At 43.2% G+C, this 16,139-nt stretch overlaps 1 protein-coding gene across 9 annotated transcripts in view; it reads right to left on the bottom strand.

Annotated features, from left to right (window-relative positions):
- Positions 1-16,139, bottom strand: part of Ntrk2 (neurotrophic receptor tyrosine kinase 2) — a 385,092-nt gene that overhangs the window by 236,858 nt on the left and 132,095 nt on the right. Inside the window, exon 12 of one of the 9 annotated variants that reach the window (XM_033758781.1) lies at positions 4,258-4,454. The exons of the other annotated variants lie outside the window; for them this stretch is intronic. Coding sequence (XP_033614672.1) covers positions 4,273-4,454 — 182 coding nt within the window. The 3' untranslated portion in view covers positions 4,258-4,272. Of the gene's footprint in view, positions 1-4,257; positions 4,455-16,139 lie in introns of those variants that run through there. 9 annotated transcript variants of the gene reach the window in all.

Here is a 16,139-nt window from a genome sequence, read left to right as displayed (position 1 = left end):
ACAGAGAGCCCCAGATAAGCAGCACTTCCCGGGAAAAGCCAACAGCCGTCCCAAGAGTCCAGCTTACAGGGCAGCTCCAACCAACAAGCACCACAGCCCTTTCTCTCTTTTTCTTTATTTCAGCTACCCATCCAGTGGGATCTTATGAAACAAAACAAAACCTAAAAGAAACAAAATAAAATATAAGTCATGCTCAAAAGAAAAGTCAATGGAAATTAACATACAAGTAAAAAAATCACTTTTGAAAGAACATAATAAATAAAAAATAACACACAGCATGGAATATACTTTAAAACATAAAGCAGCATATAATGACAGAACAAATTGGAAGAAAATGTGCATATCATTACTAAGCAACTTGGTTTTCAACTTAAAACTATTTTTACATGGTACATGAAACACAGGAAAGAAATGCAAAAATTTTTTAATACAACTGCACCAACAATTATATCAGATTTTAGCAGCTTCCTTTAAGGAGAAATGTGTGTCAGATATAGATGATTCTTGAAGAATTTGCATAGAATCTGTTTATATGGGGGTGGGTTAAATTCAACAACAAATATCTACCTCAGTCCTGATTCTCTTTCCTTGTCTAACTGCACCAAATTATCTTGAAAATAATGGACTGATTACTTAGTGACTGGGCCAGAGAACTAGTCAGCTTTGACTAGTGAAATACTAGGACACATAAAGATCCAGGTTTGTTTTTTCTTTCAGGATTTGCCCATATTTAATTAAGTACGATTCCATATTATGACACACATATACAGATGTAATATCTACTATATAACATATACAGCAAGTTACATACAGTATTCTGTCTGTTCTATATGAATATATTACATACGTGAGACTTAATAATGCTATATATTACATATATGTAAATCATACACAATTCTGCAAACATTTATTGAACACTGACCAGACAATTAATAGATAACACAAAAATAAAGAACATGGGGTTCCCTGACCTAAAATCCTTCATTTCTATACAGGTGGAGAAAGTGAAGAACTCACCCGATACATAGCACGATATATAACAGCTAATCTCTTTCTCAGCACTGAGCCCAAGTTAGCCTGTCTAACTTCACAGTAACCCCTTATGACACAGGTTCTGTCACTGGACCCTTGTTAGTGGGTAGGGAAGCTTGCTCAAAGTCCTACAGCCACCATGTGATGGGGTTTGGATTCCAGCCCAGGACCTGACTGCACAGTCAGCCTGCTGTGTCACCAAGCAGGAAGAAGATAGGCGGAGGACAAGTTGGCTCCGAACTTGCCTATGAAAACCCAGCAGGAGAAGCCAAGGTTCTGGTACACGGGATTCTGTGTGGATTTGCGTGAATCTTCATTAGATTTCCAAGTGACAAAATAGATGGCATCGTCCTAGAAACCCCCAGACACTTTAAGCTCAGCTTTGGAAGGCACTTCTAAACCCAGCCCTCCAGACTCTCAGTCTGTTCCAACCTGAAGTCTGGTCTGCCAAGAGCTCAGGTCATCTGCCTCCAGAGCGGTAATTACTACCACCAATCTGCAGTATCATTTACAACAATGCTGAAAAGTCTACGAAGCTTCATTTCCATGTCCTGCCCTCCCAAGTCTCAGAAAAAGAACTCAGAAAAGACACCAAATGTCATTTTAGTTGAGTCACCTGCAAAGCCCTGAGAATTTAGGAAGTTCTTAGAGGTGTTGAATTTCAATTTTCTTTCAGGGATGTCTCTAGTCTCTCTCTAAATGTTTGCCTTCCAGGCAAACATAAGCTGAGCTAGTTTAAGAATGTAGCATGGCACGTAGGACAAACCAACAAACCAAACCCCTTAGTTACTCCTCCAGGCCTTAAGAGGGTGGATCCCAAATTCCTTCCCACTGAAACAATGGAATTAATGTAAGGATGTCAAGTTTGCCAATAAAAACAGGAGAAATTTGGTGATACAAATAGAAGATGTTATCTTAAAACAAAAAGATGTGTTGATTAAACACGCTAATTCCCCTGCAGGGTTAAACTGGGAAGAGCATATGATGTTTCATCAAATAACCAAGCGAGTCAAACTGCTAGAGCAAAGCTTCTTTCCAGTGTGTTTACAGCACAGGAGCTCCCAAAGTTTGTAATGGGACCCGGCCATTCTTTGTCTGCTTCTGCCTGCCGTTTTCCTACTACAAGCTCCCCCAGGTTCAGTAATAATCGCAAGGAGGAGAAAGGGTTTCTCTTTCTCTATCTCAGAGTTATTGTACCGCCCTGTGATGCATTTGCTTCCATTTAAATTAAAATCAAATGTTCCCCAAATCCTTCCTCTGTCTGCCCTTTGCGATGCATCCAATCCATCCCAGAGACAAACCCAGCTCCACACTCCAATAAAGCCACAGTGGAAACACACAGAGCATCTTCCTCGTGAGGAAAGGCCAACCTGTTAAAAGGTGAGCAATGTGTGGGATCCACATTCAGAATCCCACTCCTAACACCCCGTCTCTCTGATCACCTTGGTGCTCAAGTACTGTGGACAGACTAAAGAGGTCCCACTACATACTGAAGACCACCGTTTGATGCAGAGTTAATCCATTACAAAGAAATGTATTCAGCACTTCATCTTCCTAGGAGATTAATAGTAACTTTCAGTCAGATGCCCAATTTGCCAATCAGGATCTCATCACTTCTACCCTTCCACATCACCCCACCCCCAAAAAAACAAGGGACCACAAAATGATCTAAAACAATAGATAATTTTTTTGTCCTAGAGAGGGGGAAAGTTTTTAGACCACAACAAATGGCTGAACATCTTGTGGGTTTAGCAGCCAAACGAGCTGTCTAGTTTAGAAGCCTGAAATATAGATATTTTGACAATGTGACATTCTGAAGTATTTGCAACATTCCCATGGATGGTGCATGGTGCTTATCACTGAGATCAGCTCCTTCCTCAAAACAACTTTGGAGAAAGTTTGTCACTGCTGTGTGCACTTGCTGAGCTAAATAGGAAAGAGCAGGTGCTGTCTGAGAAAGGAAATGTGAAGTTGAAAGCAGAAGAGGCAAAGAATGGATGTGCCCTGAAACTCAGTCTCTCCTATGTGCTGATTTGGGATCTAGTCATCGGCCTCTTCAAAGGGCAGAACTGTGGGGCAGGATCTGAAGGTCAGTAAAGGGCTCTGCTTTTTTTACCAATCGCTGACAACCTACTTAGATTTATTTACATTCAAACACGCACACATTTTCCTCCTCTTACTCAGAAGCAATCAGCCGTAAAATGGCAAGGATCTGCAGTACATTTAAATTAACAGCAATTTATCTGGAGCAAAAAGGAAAACTGCTGAGTCTCAAGGAAGTGAAGGAACAGAAAGAAGAAAGATACAGCTGCTATCTAAAAAAGCAAATCTTATCACACTTGTCATTTAGAGAGCTCAAGCAGGAAACTGCCAGCTCGGGTGTCTCTGTGGCACGGTGCCACTCTGGAGACAGTGTGCTGGCCGAGGCACCAGGAGAGCAGTTTGCTTCCACTGCAAGGCAGGAAGGATGCTTTCTGAGTTTTTTGGAAAACGGTTAGCAGGTAAAGTAAAAGACCAAGTTCCCAGGAGCCGACAACATTGGAAAAATGTGGATGCAAATCTTTCTGTCACATAGACTTGTGCCAGGTACAGTGCTGCTTTATTTCATCAGAGGGCCGTAGACACCAATTGTCCTTGTTTGGCAGCTGTGCAGCACTTGGTACCTGTTCCCTGAGACCGTAACTAACCCTAGTTGTTGCTTTTTTCTGTTTTATAGGTGATTCAATGACCTCCACAGTGGATATGAAGTGTCCAAGGCCACCCGAGAGTAAGTGAGAGGGTAAGAAAGCTGATCTCAGACCCTGGGGCTGTCAGCCAACCTTTCACAGTTGGCCCCTGCCGCAGACATGCCCAACATAAAGTGTAAGAACTGTACTTTCTTCTCTGCATTCAGTCCCCAAATTTCCTTCTGCTTCCCGAGGATGTACGGTGTCTGTGTACCATGTCTTCTCCCGACAGTTCCTACCCAGCAAGCTCTCCTTCCAGATGCTCTGACCATTCTCAAAGTCAGGTATAAAAGCTACCTCTAACAGCATTTAGCTCACCTGTTTCTTACTTCTGTGGCATTTGCTTCCACTGAAGAGGCCCCCTCTTGGACCTTTTGAAAACTCTAGTTACTTTCTTTTGACTCTCCTGCACCCTAGACTGTATCTCACTGGAGGACAAAGGAAGTGTATTTATGCTCTGTCTGTGCCCGATTCTGCCTCATGCAAATACCAAGGACAGAACACATTTGGAGTTTCACCACAGCAATGCTAAACTATGAGTTTTATTGGAGAACTTCAGTGCGCAGGAAAACGGAAATGGAGACAGGAGGAAGCAGAGCGTTACAGACCTGTTGCTGCTCATGGCTAACTGGGTGAATGCAGTCCCTCCAAAGCTCCAGAATAAAGCCATCCACTTTCTCAGAAGTGTACCGAAGGCTGTAGAGACAGACATGGGGATACCCAACAAGTGCCCTCAGAACATTTCAAGCTTAGCTTATGCTAATTCTCTTGTTGGCCAATATCATAGTAGGTCTAGGACTGGACAAAGGAAAGAAATTGTTGTCAACTCACTGGACGTGGAGAAGAAGAACTAAAAGTACATGGCTGACAATGGTTAGCGAGTCTTTTAAATGAAAAGATCTGGTTTGACTTTCCAAAATGAAGTTTACTTATGATCTCTCGATTAAAGTAGAAAACAGCGTTCTTGGCAAAGCAGGAATAAAGAGGGAAAGCCAAAGTTATTACACAATTCCAATTCCATGGTTCTAAGGAGTGTGTGCTGTGATCAGCAGGGTCTGAGGACACGTGTTCAAGCACTCAACAAGACCTCACAGAGGACAGGTAGCACAGACACAGGTGCCCCTGCCCTGAGCTATTCAATCCCCAAGATTGCTTTAAGTGGAGCAGCAAAAAAGAGTGTAGGGTCTGAGAGGCATTCAGATGCCAAGAAGGTTTTACTTCTCAATGCCAAGAACCTATTTCCCCAATCAGTCCGCTGTGCCGTCTTGTGAGTGTAGTCTCTTGGCATGCTATACTGAACATGTACACTTCTTGTTGTCAGAGGGAGACTGGTTCCAGGATCTGCCACAGATACTATCAAGATCCTCTAATGCTCAAGTCCCCTGTAGCACAGTATTTGCGTATAACTGACTCTCATTCTCAGGTATACAATATCTACAAATCACTTATAATACCTACTACAATACAATACTAGGTAAATAGTTATCGTGCTATTTTGTTTAAGGAAAAAATCTACACGTGTTCAGTACAGTCACAATTTTTCTCCTAGATATTTCTAAATCTATGGCTAAAGCTACAGATTCAAGGCCCACACATAGAGAGGGCCATCCATGCCTACTTGCTGCTGCCAGCACAGATCTATGCCTACTTATACTCTACCAAAATACTCTCACCAATGGTTTTTCAGAGTAGAGTAAGCCAGAGTTCTAGAACATGCAGAGTCCAAAGAGGAAGTCAATAGCATGAATTCTATTACTCAACCCATAACTATGCAAAATCTGTAAGAACTTCAAACATGCACAATGCAAGTTGCATGGCTCTGCCCAAAGTTGCTAAAACCATAGACCAAAATGGATCTGGGAATGGCCTAGCAAAGTGAATAATGTGTAAAACATAATGACATAAGTATCATCATGGAGATGATCAAAATCAGGAAACGTCAGGGAAGGGCTGGAGGAGGAGTGAAAGGAAAAGCAGCTGCTATAGATGTACTTCAAGGTGTTCAAGCACATAAAGAGAGTGCCCACCAGGTATGGAGAGTAAAAAGAGAGATAGTAAGGCCCCAAAACAGGACTATAAATCCAGGTCCAAGTTCAAGCTGATCCCAGAAAGAAGAGAGGAGGTGAAAATATGATCTGTTGTGCAGCACCCCAAACAGTGCTTCAGATACAGAGTTTGAAGACTTTTAACATTTGGGACTAGGAAGATGACAAGCAGGGTAGCTTTCCTGGGGACAAGTGTCCTTGCCTACTGTTGCAATGCCAAGAAGCCAGATTCCCCCCAGCCCCATGGTTCCTACTAAGTTAAGGAGAGGGTCAAACAAATATCATCACTTATAGAGGTGGCTTACAGATTCCACCTTCATGTAAATGAGCTAAATTCAAAAGATAATGAAACCTTAGTGTGAGCATCAAGCATTCTAGAATGCAAAAACAAAGACAGGTAAGGCTGGTAACGGCCTGAACTGACTATAAATTACCTAAATCTGCCAGAGGAATGTGAAATAAACAGCAAGACCTTTGTTTTTCTGGCCAAGGACCTCAAGGACACCTTGAAAGGTATGCTGCTCCGTGTGATCTGTGCCGAAGTCCTTGTTCTGAGAGCTCAACTGTGGCTTCTCAAGCGGACCAGTTCCTGTGGGCACTGCCAGGCCTGTGCACTGCGGTCTCATGGCTTCCTCCCCGTACTTTCCCAACAAGCAAAGACATCAGCCACCCATCGCTCCAGGCCCCAGGCCAAGGTGGGCCTGCAGAACTGCTGACAGGAGTGCTGCGGGCACTTGCCAGAAACATCGAGAGGCCGGGTAGCCACTGAACAGAACGTTACCCGGCTTCAAACACAAGTCTTTAGCCGTAGCTTTTAATACAGAGGAGATATGCTCAGACTCAGAGACAGAAGACTGCGTGGAAAGAAGGTCCAACTCGCAAACAGGCCTTTTTCCTCTGCTCCCTTTCCCCAAAGCAGCCACTGACAGACAGCCCTTACCCGGCTAGGACAGGAACTGAAACGTGCCTGTGCTCCAGAGCACCTGAGCTGAGGAGAGGAGTTTGGCAGGGTCACCGCAGGCCCATTTGGCACGACTTCACATTTGTCTGTGAGGAGAAACTGAGAATCCCAGGTGGACATGTGGGGAAGCAAACATAACTTGGGCCCCAGGGATCTTCTGTTAACCCAGCCGAGTTTAGAAGAGCAGCATTTAAGCTCCAAAGTGCCTCTGCTTCATGCTTAACCCACAGGTTGCCGACAGTAGCCAATCGCTCTGCATGTCCATCTGCATAGCAGGTGACCCATTTCAAAACAGAGCGCTTCCTGTACCATAGAGCAGATGCTCAACAGGAAACTCGCAAAGTGACAGCTAATTCCAGAGGCACAGCCTTGTGCACGTTCAAACCGAGGCAGCAGATCGACCTCCTGACTTGACTTAAATTTACCCACAATTCTAGAAGCCTCTGATGCCCATGACCTTTCTATCTGTTCGAAGAACTCATTTCATTCAGAAGGCGTACACTCTGCTGAGCCACCCTCCTCACCATCCTTGCTAACCCTTAAGTATGCGTCACAGCAGCTGGACGAGGGCCAATCATGGTGGTGTTCCACAGCAACACCTCCTGATCAATGATGGGAAGGCCCTGCCTGCTCAGTGACTCCTGCAGGCTAGGACACTGAAGTCTCGGGTTCAGGTGCAATTTCTATGTGGGGGAAAAAAGCTGGATTTTAAATAACACGCATTTTACAAACACACACACACACACACACACACAGTTTCGCAATTTATTTTTCTTCTTAAATGAAGTATGCATAGTAGCTATGACATATCAAACGTAAAAGCTAAGGTAAGAGTTATGTCAGCCAGTCAGCCGTGCTAAAAAGCAACAGCACTCAAGACATTGCTAAAACAATGCATTGTAGATTTTTTAAATGAACATGTACTGTATTGAAAACACTGACATTCTTTTCTGGAATGTTTCCAAAATTTGCAAGAAGTCAACAGATCAAAGTGATTAAAAGGGAAAGGGTATTTACCTCATAACCCTATATACATTCCTAGTTTAAAACAAGGATCGCCATGTGCCTACAGCACGGAGGCACTGAACACAGGACAGGCATTTGTACTGCTGCCCTCTGCGCAGGCAGGAAGGGTTTTTGAATGTCACAGAGATGAAAGGACAGTGTGTGGCCACGTGTGTAGAGCAGGAATGAACGGACTATAAGACAGTGCTTCTTTCATTCTTCGCAATTATGGCCATTTTATGCCAGTCATTTAGCTCTAAAGGATCCTAGAGCTTTACTTGCAGCTATTACTGGAATTAGAATTTTAATAAGCAGTCAACTCAGGTGGTCATCCTTCTTGGCAATTTGATGCCGAAGGATTCGTTTGTTACACTGATTCCTGAAAGAAAGCTACCCAATATCTGGTCATCAAACAGGAAGCAGCTGAAAACCAGATACACCCTGCCTCTTCCTCTCCTAAATCATTAATCCTTGCCAAGAAGGGGCACCTCTCTGAACCTTGCTTGTCCGGCTGCAGAAGAGAGGTGGAAGACAGCCTACAATGTTGCAGTGACCGCAATGAATGTGAGCACTCACTGTGGTTCATGCTACACGTAAGCTTCTGGACACAGGGAAGCCGCCAGCATTATGACTCTGAATATTTAGGACAGAGAGCCTTAGGAATTCCAAACTACCCAATTAATTTGTAAAATACAATTTGAATGCCCCCCTTTTTATCTTTATTAAGTTTACTGGTACATTTTAGGCATACAGTACAGTTACACTCATCATTGGGATCGTGTACCTTTACAAGACTTATCTTGGTTCTTATTTTTCCCCAAACCCCAGCCCTCCCTTTATCCCCCCCAGCCTTCCCTGTTTTCAAAGACATTGTTTCCATGGTTTTCCTTTTTTACATATTTTTCCTTTCCCTTTTTACCTTTCCCCTACCCTTCCCACTTCCTCTACTCTTTCAGACCTTTTCTTCCTATTACACAAGAGCAACTACACATTTTGATCCTTATTTACACTTTTAGTTTTTCACACCAGAGAAACCATCCATTCAGTATTTACACATCTGTAACTTACTAATTTCACTTACGAGTATGTCCTCAATGTGCATCCACTTAGCTAAATGCCTCTAGTCTCTTCCTTCTTTATGGCTGAGTAGTACTCCACTTTATTAACACACACGTGCACACGCACACACACACACACACACACACACACACACACATCTTCTTTGCCCAGCCTCCTCCCATTGATGGGCAAGTTGGGCTGTTCCCAAGTTCTAGCTGTTACACACTGTGGTATGCACACATCACTGTTGTGAATGCCCCTTCTGTCAGACACAGGTCTATGTTTGCCTAAGAATGTATGATTTACAAAAGACACAAATGCTCAGACTGATGAGCCGCCAGTCCGCAAGGCACATGACCCTGATCCACTTTCACTAAACTGCTGCAGATCTGCAATGTGACTTCCAAGGAGTTCTCGACTATGTGGTTAAGTCTCCTGCCATCGGGACAAGTCTCCACAGGTGTGTGCCTCCTCCCAGGCTGGAGTTGCGGGGCTTCTGTTTTTCTTTGCTCTACTGCTAAAATCCCAGTGCTGCTCCATCTGTCTGTTTCGCTCTTCCTCCTCCTTCTCCTCCTCCTGTCCTCTTCTTCCTCGCCCTCTCTCTCCCTCTCTCCCTCCCTTCCCTGCCTCTCTCCCTCAATCCCTTTCTGTGTACACGTGTGGTCCTTTTCGCATTTCTTCCCCTCTCTCTTCTCCCGGACACTGGAGGGACTAAGGTTCTCTGTTGGTGTAATTCTTGTCAGAAGTGGAAGTCATAATCTAAATGTGAGTATGTTTTCCTTTGAAAATGTATTTTAAATTGTACTTTATTTATTGGATATTTCTCCCTCATCTAAACCTCTGCTTTGGTTTTACTCTGCTATAACAGAATTAGGGACAAAGAACATTGAAGTTAAATCCCAGTCAGAAATGCAGATTAAACAAAATTAAGATGCACCATTTCTGAAAATATTACTATATACTATAAAGTAGAGAAATATAACCTATAAAAATCTGGTTTCCACCTTAGTTGTCAAGCTCAATTCATTCCAAATTTGTGTTCAAATATCAAAAAATTCCAGAATTAAACATATTTTTTCCTATAAGAAATAATAGAAATCCAAATAATTAGTTCTGAAGCCCCAAAATTATACTCATAAATTTATTTTTCCCGGACTATAACAAATTTCACAGTCATTGCTTTACCTCTGTCACGGTTCTCAGAGTTTTCCTCTTAACTTTACTGCTGGCATCGCTAGCTTTGTTTGGAGCCATGGTCTGATATTTTATGCAGATAAAGTGCAAAGACACCACAGTGATGAATACTCAAATGCACGAAAACAAGCACTGTGGTTTGTCTGGGTGAGAGCAGTGCTTAGACTGCACACCACCACCCTGTGTCCCTGGAGAGATATCATACGTGGTCACTCCTGAACCGTACAGGGGTTTTCCAGTCAGGTTTTCAGTTCCGAGCAAAGTTGCGAACACCGAGCAGATTTTTTTTGGGAACTTTGACATCACTTTGCTGTTCAAGCAGTGGAAAGTTTGAGTTTGGAGCTGTCCCATAACCGAGAGACATCACTGTACATACAAGTCATATTTCACATACTTTGTTGGAACAAAGGAAGTCACTGTTTATTGTGAAATGAACAGAAGGCTGTGTTCCCATTTCACAGATGCACACCTGAAGGCAGCCAGCTCTGGTGGTGCACATCTGTAATCCAGCTACTTGGGAAGCCAAGGCAAGCTATCCCAAGTTTAAGCCCATGCTAAACATGTTTAGTGAGATCCTGCCTCAGAATAAAATAAAAAGGGCTAGGGATGAAGTTCAGTGACAGAGTGCTTGCCTACCATGTGTGAGACCCTGGGTTTAATCTCCAACACTAGGAAAGAAACATAAAGGGAGAAAATTGTACATACTGTGTTTGACTTAATGATGTTTCATGTATCAATTACATAGTAATAAACTACATCCAACTGTGATGAAAGATCATTAAAATATCTTTTAGAATTAGCTCATGGAATTCAGTTTAGCACTCTGGATAAAAATTATTATGCTTCCTTCCTCAGGACTTCTACGGACCCACCAAGAAATAAACGCTTTGAGGGGCCAGGGATTTTGCTCATTGGTTCTGCTGCCTGCCTCGCAAGCATAAGGTCCCAAGTTAGATCACCAGTACCAAAAAAAAAAAAAAAAGAAGAAGAAGAAAGAAAAGAAAAGAAATAAATGCTTTGAGAACGCAGGCGCTCCAAAGTGGGTGATCTCTTGCTATGCTACCTGTAGGCTGCTATCAGCACATCGCCAGGCTCTTGCTGGGTTAGTTGCTCCTTAGGGCTGAGCAGCTCTCCTCTGCAGCACACACAGGGACTGCCAGCCCTGCCACAGCCAGCTCAGCAGGCCCTGAGAATGGTTCCTTCTAACTGCATTTTAAATCACAGATTCAAACAGACTGTGTCATGAGCTATTAAAAAAAATCAAAGAAGGGAATTTTGTTTAAAAATTCCAGCTCTACTCTTCTGGGAATGAGAGGCTCAAACTGGCATTTACAGCCCCCGGGGACCAGGTCTCAGGGTGTCCATGTGCTGTAAGCTGGCTTCCCACACCACAGTGGTGGCTGCTGGCCGCAGGGCCACTCCGTGGATAAAAGTCGGCGAGAGCCGGGACTTCACACTCATGACGGAAAATGTTAAAGGACCACTTAATGAGTTCACTTCCCATTGTAGGACCACAACAAAATGTTTTGTAAGAGGAGTCTGCCTTTGTACCTAGTTAAAAGACTCTACAGTTCCACAACTGAGAAACGGACATAGATGAGATTTATGAAATCACATCTTGATAGATTTTCCAGTCCCACTTGTCCTCAGCACTGGAACTAGCTACCCACAAGTGTGGAGAGAGCCCCCGGGGCATGTCAGCTCTGTCCCGACTTTCTTCCTAGACTGTGTGTGTTTCTGCCTAAAGGAACCAAGCCCTAACTACATGTAACTGGCTAATTGCACCTAAATTACAGTCATAAAGCTCCTTCAGACGATTCAGTCAATTTCTTGAGGGAGAAAGTGAATGTTTTACTATATAACTATAAACTTAATTAACATAAAATAAATTAATTAGGGACTTACACTGGTAATGAACACTGCGGTTTAGCTATTTATTGCTGTATTTTCCAGCAGAGGCTAAACCACAAGAAGGCTAACCTGTTCGCTAAGCCTAATTCCACCTCACCTCTCTCACCCCCAAAATCTAAGGACTTCCTCTTCCTCACAGTGTGCCACAGAGGAGCACTCTCTCCGCACCTGGGGACATTCTCCCACCAAGAACTACAGAATCAAAATGTCACCTCATATTAGATACCTAAATCTCCAGAGACTTCAAATGAAAATGGCTTAGGTACTAATCTCGAGGGGAGAATATCACCATTCTAAGCCATTATAGCTTCAACAGTTATGGCTGGCAGTTTGCTAAAATAGCAGATGATCATCTAAAGCAATAGTTTCCATTTCCCAGAATATAATGACAAAAATTCACCTAGAGCTGTAATAACCACCTGCCACAGATTGTTCTACATGGTGTGTTTGCTTGTTTGTTTTTTTAATTCTCAGAAAGAATTTAAAAAATGATATTGAAAAAGAAATGATTTCACAAAAACAAAACAATTTTCAACCTGTATTGCCACAAATAAAATCTTAGAGAAACTTATCAGACTCAGGAGAGGAGGAGGCTGAAACAATGTGTCTCCTCAGAATGATCTTGATGGCACAGAGTAGGATTCTAGTAAATGAAAGAGGTCTCATTTAATTTTCAAAGACGCTCATCAATTCTAGGAATAGCAGCTCATGCCTCTCTTGCTTGCTCTCCCCCTTAACTGCTGTAAGATGGAGGAGAGCTGCTGTACACAGCCTCCCTCATGGGGAGCAGAAAGACGGTGACTGAGAGTTTGAACTCTGCCGTGGTCTCCATGTGTCCCTCTAGAGTTCACACGTTACACACATAATGCCTACATTATATGCTGGTGGGGGCCTTGGGGGAGAATAAGAATTCAATGAGGCCATGAATGGGGACCCCCGTGAGCAATAATGGTTTTCTAAGAAGAGGAGGAACCTCAAACAGCACACTTTGTGCTGCTCCCCACCACACCATGGAGCAGCAAGAGGACCATCATCAGAGGCCCAGCAAATACCAGCACTGAGTTCCTGGGCTTCCGAGCCTCCATACCTTAAGCTGAATAAACCTCTATTCCTTTAAAATTATTCTTTCTTGGATATTTTGTTATAGCAATAGAAAACAGACTACGACAGGCAATGAGATCAGAAAATGTCTGGACTATGTGACTTTTGGCAAGGTGTGTTTCCTCAGATATAAAGTAGAGTTCATGAGAGCACTAAATTTGGGACTATTGTGCAGATTAAATAAGTCAATAAGCACACAGTGCTGAGAAGAGTGTCTGGCACCTAATGTATGTTTCATACCTATTAACCATTCCCATTGTTTGCAGACCTTAGATCTCAGCTTTTATCCACAACACAGCTTAAGTGTTGTGTTTGTACAGCGTTGTCAATGATTAACGCTAAAGGTCTAATTTGCTTAGACACCCTGTCAACACGTGCACCAAACAGAAAAGACAGCTCAGAGGTGAGAGTGTGAATAAAGCGAATCAATGGATTGGCTAACTTCCATAAAGAAAGGAAAAGTACAGACCCTGTAGCCCACTCTTTCCAGTTGGCCGAGAAAGGTGAGTCTCTAGGAGCCTGAGTGAATTGCTCAAGGGCACAGAGCCAGCAAGGCTCAGGCTTAGGGTCCCTGCCATGGGAGCAACCGACTCAGGGCTGGAACTGATGGCAACACACTGGGAGCATTTCTTCTGAGAGGCCGAGCTGAAGACGGAAATGCAACCAGAAAATAAACAAGCTGCTGTGGTCTGGGTGCCTGTAACCCCTCCAAATCACTGTGTTGGAACTCAGTCTGCAAGGTGAAGATCTGGAGGGGGCGCCTGCAGGACATTACGAGGTAAGGGGAGTGGAGCCGCACAATGGGACCTTGGCCGAGACATCAACCTGTCCACGCACAAGAACACAGGAGGGCCACCCATGACCCAGATCTGGCACCGGGCAACTTCTGGCTCTTCTCCAACGTCAAACCAACCATGAAAGGTGAGTGTTTTATAGCAGTCAGGACCTCAGAGCAGCCATGAAAGTCTACCGAGAAACACTCAAAACCAGGCTTGCAGAACCGCTTCAGAACGCAGCAAGAATGATGGGCTAAGTGTGTTGACGCAAGGACACGTATTCTGAGGATTAACAGCAATATGTCTTTTACTGTATACTTTCAAAACTTGCTTTAAAAATGTCTGATCACACCTTGCAGTTTGCCACTCTGTGGGCTCTACTTTGCCTGCTTCTGAGGAACACATTGACACAACGACCTTTTTCCTTTACCTTTTCTTACCCGAAGCACAAGTGAACATTCATAGTGTGGCAATATACCTATTAGGACAGGATTGATTTTCAGTAGAATCTAATTTATTTTATAATGGAAAGAAAAGCCAACATGAGTTTAGGAAAGCACCAAGTTATGAAATATATTAAAAGAAATGTAGTTTTATTACTTTCATATACATAAAAGAATCAAAATTAAGCCAATAAAACATTTCTAGAATGCTTTGGCAAGTAGGGGGTAATTCAGTCCTACCCAAAAGAAAACAGAAACTTAAAATTATGTAATTCATCACTTGTATTCATGAGATTTCTTCTAATTACTTAAAAAGTTTGCTCCCTGAGATGGCGAAATATGATTCCTACAGCTTAGTCTTATTTTCTATCTGAGTAGATGTGCAAATTCCTTTGTTCATAGAAGATGCCGAGATACTCTGCCAAATTAATTCCACAGTTAAATTAATTATCTGAATGAACAAGAGTTTTTGAATGTGCAGACAAGCTGAATAAATTGAAATTTTCTGATGTCAAAATTAATATGATCTTTTGAAAGAGGGCTCAGGATCTCACTCTGACCTTCGGCAGTCATTCCAGGTTGGCCATAAAAAATCCAACCACCACCCCCTTTTCCCTTGGCTTCCTCTACCCTTGAGGAAGAAAAGCCAATGTACTTGATTTCCCAGCACTCTTTGAAGCTAACAGTGGGTGCTGACATAACTTTGACCATTGATACAAGAGTAGAAGTCCAGGCGGAAAGGCCCTGGGTTCCGGAGTCAAAAGGTATCTCTCATTCTCCTCCTTCATTTCTGGTGGAATGTAGATTACAGGCCTGGAGGCAGGTAGCCGTCCCCAGACACTAGATCACAGTGTGAGCAGGAGCGTGCCTGCTGAGAAGCAGAGGAAAAAGGAAAAACCCAGGGTGTCCTCAATGGCTTCCTTATGCCACCCCAATAGCCTTGGATCTCAGTGTCAAAAACTTTTCAAAAGTCCTTTGTTTCCTTGTTCTAACTGATCTAATGTAAGTTACATAATTCATAGAGGGTGTTTAGGTTTATTTCTGAGAGGCAGAGCGAAGGGAGAGAGGGAAAGAGGCAGAGAGGAAAGGGTCAGGAAGTTGACTGCAAACTGAAGAAGTGTAACTATTTTCAAAGGAAAGTAATCGGCTTCCCAGCATCAATGCAGTGGTGTCTGTGCAGCCCCTGGAATTCTACAATGGCCCAGGTTATAGCAGTGCAGGCCTGGAGAAGAGCCAAGGCAGAAATGTCCTAAAGAGAACTGTACTTGTGGCCCCAAAGAGCCATGGGAGACCAGGCAATCCTTCCCCAAAGCTCACAGAAGTGGTCAAGAGAAGGAAGAGGCAGTCAGAGAGGCAAGGGTGAGGAGACAAGAACCTCTGGGGTCAGGGAAGAACACAGAGCAGAGGAAAGATGCACTGTGAGCATTTTAAGAGTTGGACTTGAAGCAAGTCGAGCCGTGGCCAGCCCAACCCTTGGGCCAAATCCCGGTTTGCAGTATTCATAACCCTCTTTATATTCAAGAATTTCCCCCTTCAAAGTGTTCCCTCTACCATAATTACCAAGGTCTGTGTGTAATAAAGAAATGACAGTGAAAAGAGGGAAATAATATTTTCATAAGTTCCCACCTATATTCTGCAATGTGTGAAGCCTTTTCTACACATTAGCTCATTTAAAGTCTTCTTCACCCCACGCTGGAGATAGGAAAACTGCTGAGAAGGAAAGTAGTATGCCAATGCCTGGGGCCAGTGGAGACCCAGCTACATCCTACACGAATTGTAATGGGAACTTTTCTATATTCTCTTGGTAACTCATCTGAATTGTCTTTTTAATCTGTTCCCTCTAAAAATGTCCCTAGAGGTGTGTGTGTGCATGTATATATATATAT

This window comes from Fukomys damarensis, unplaced genomic scaffold (genome assembly GCF_012274545.1).
Source record: "Fukomys damarensis isolate Sample0158 unplaced genomic scaffold, DMR_v1.0_HiC HiC_scaffold_4, whole genome shotgun sequence".
In the NCBI taxonomy this organism is placed as follows: domain Eukaryota; kingdom Metazoa; phylum Chordata; class Mammalia; order Rodentia; family Bathyergidae; genus Fukomys; species Fukomys damarensis.
The sequence above is the reverse complement of the archived record's forward strand: the minus strand, read 5'-3'. Positions and strand labels throughout refer to the sequence as shown.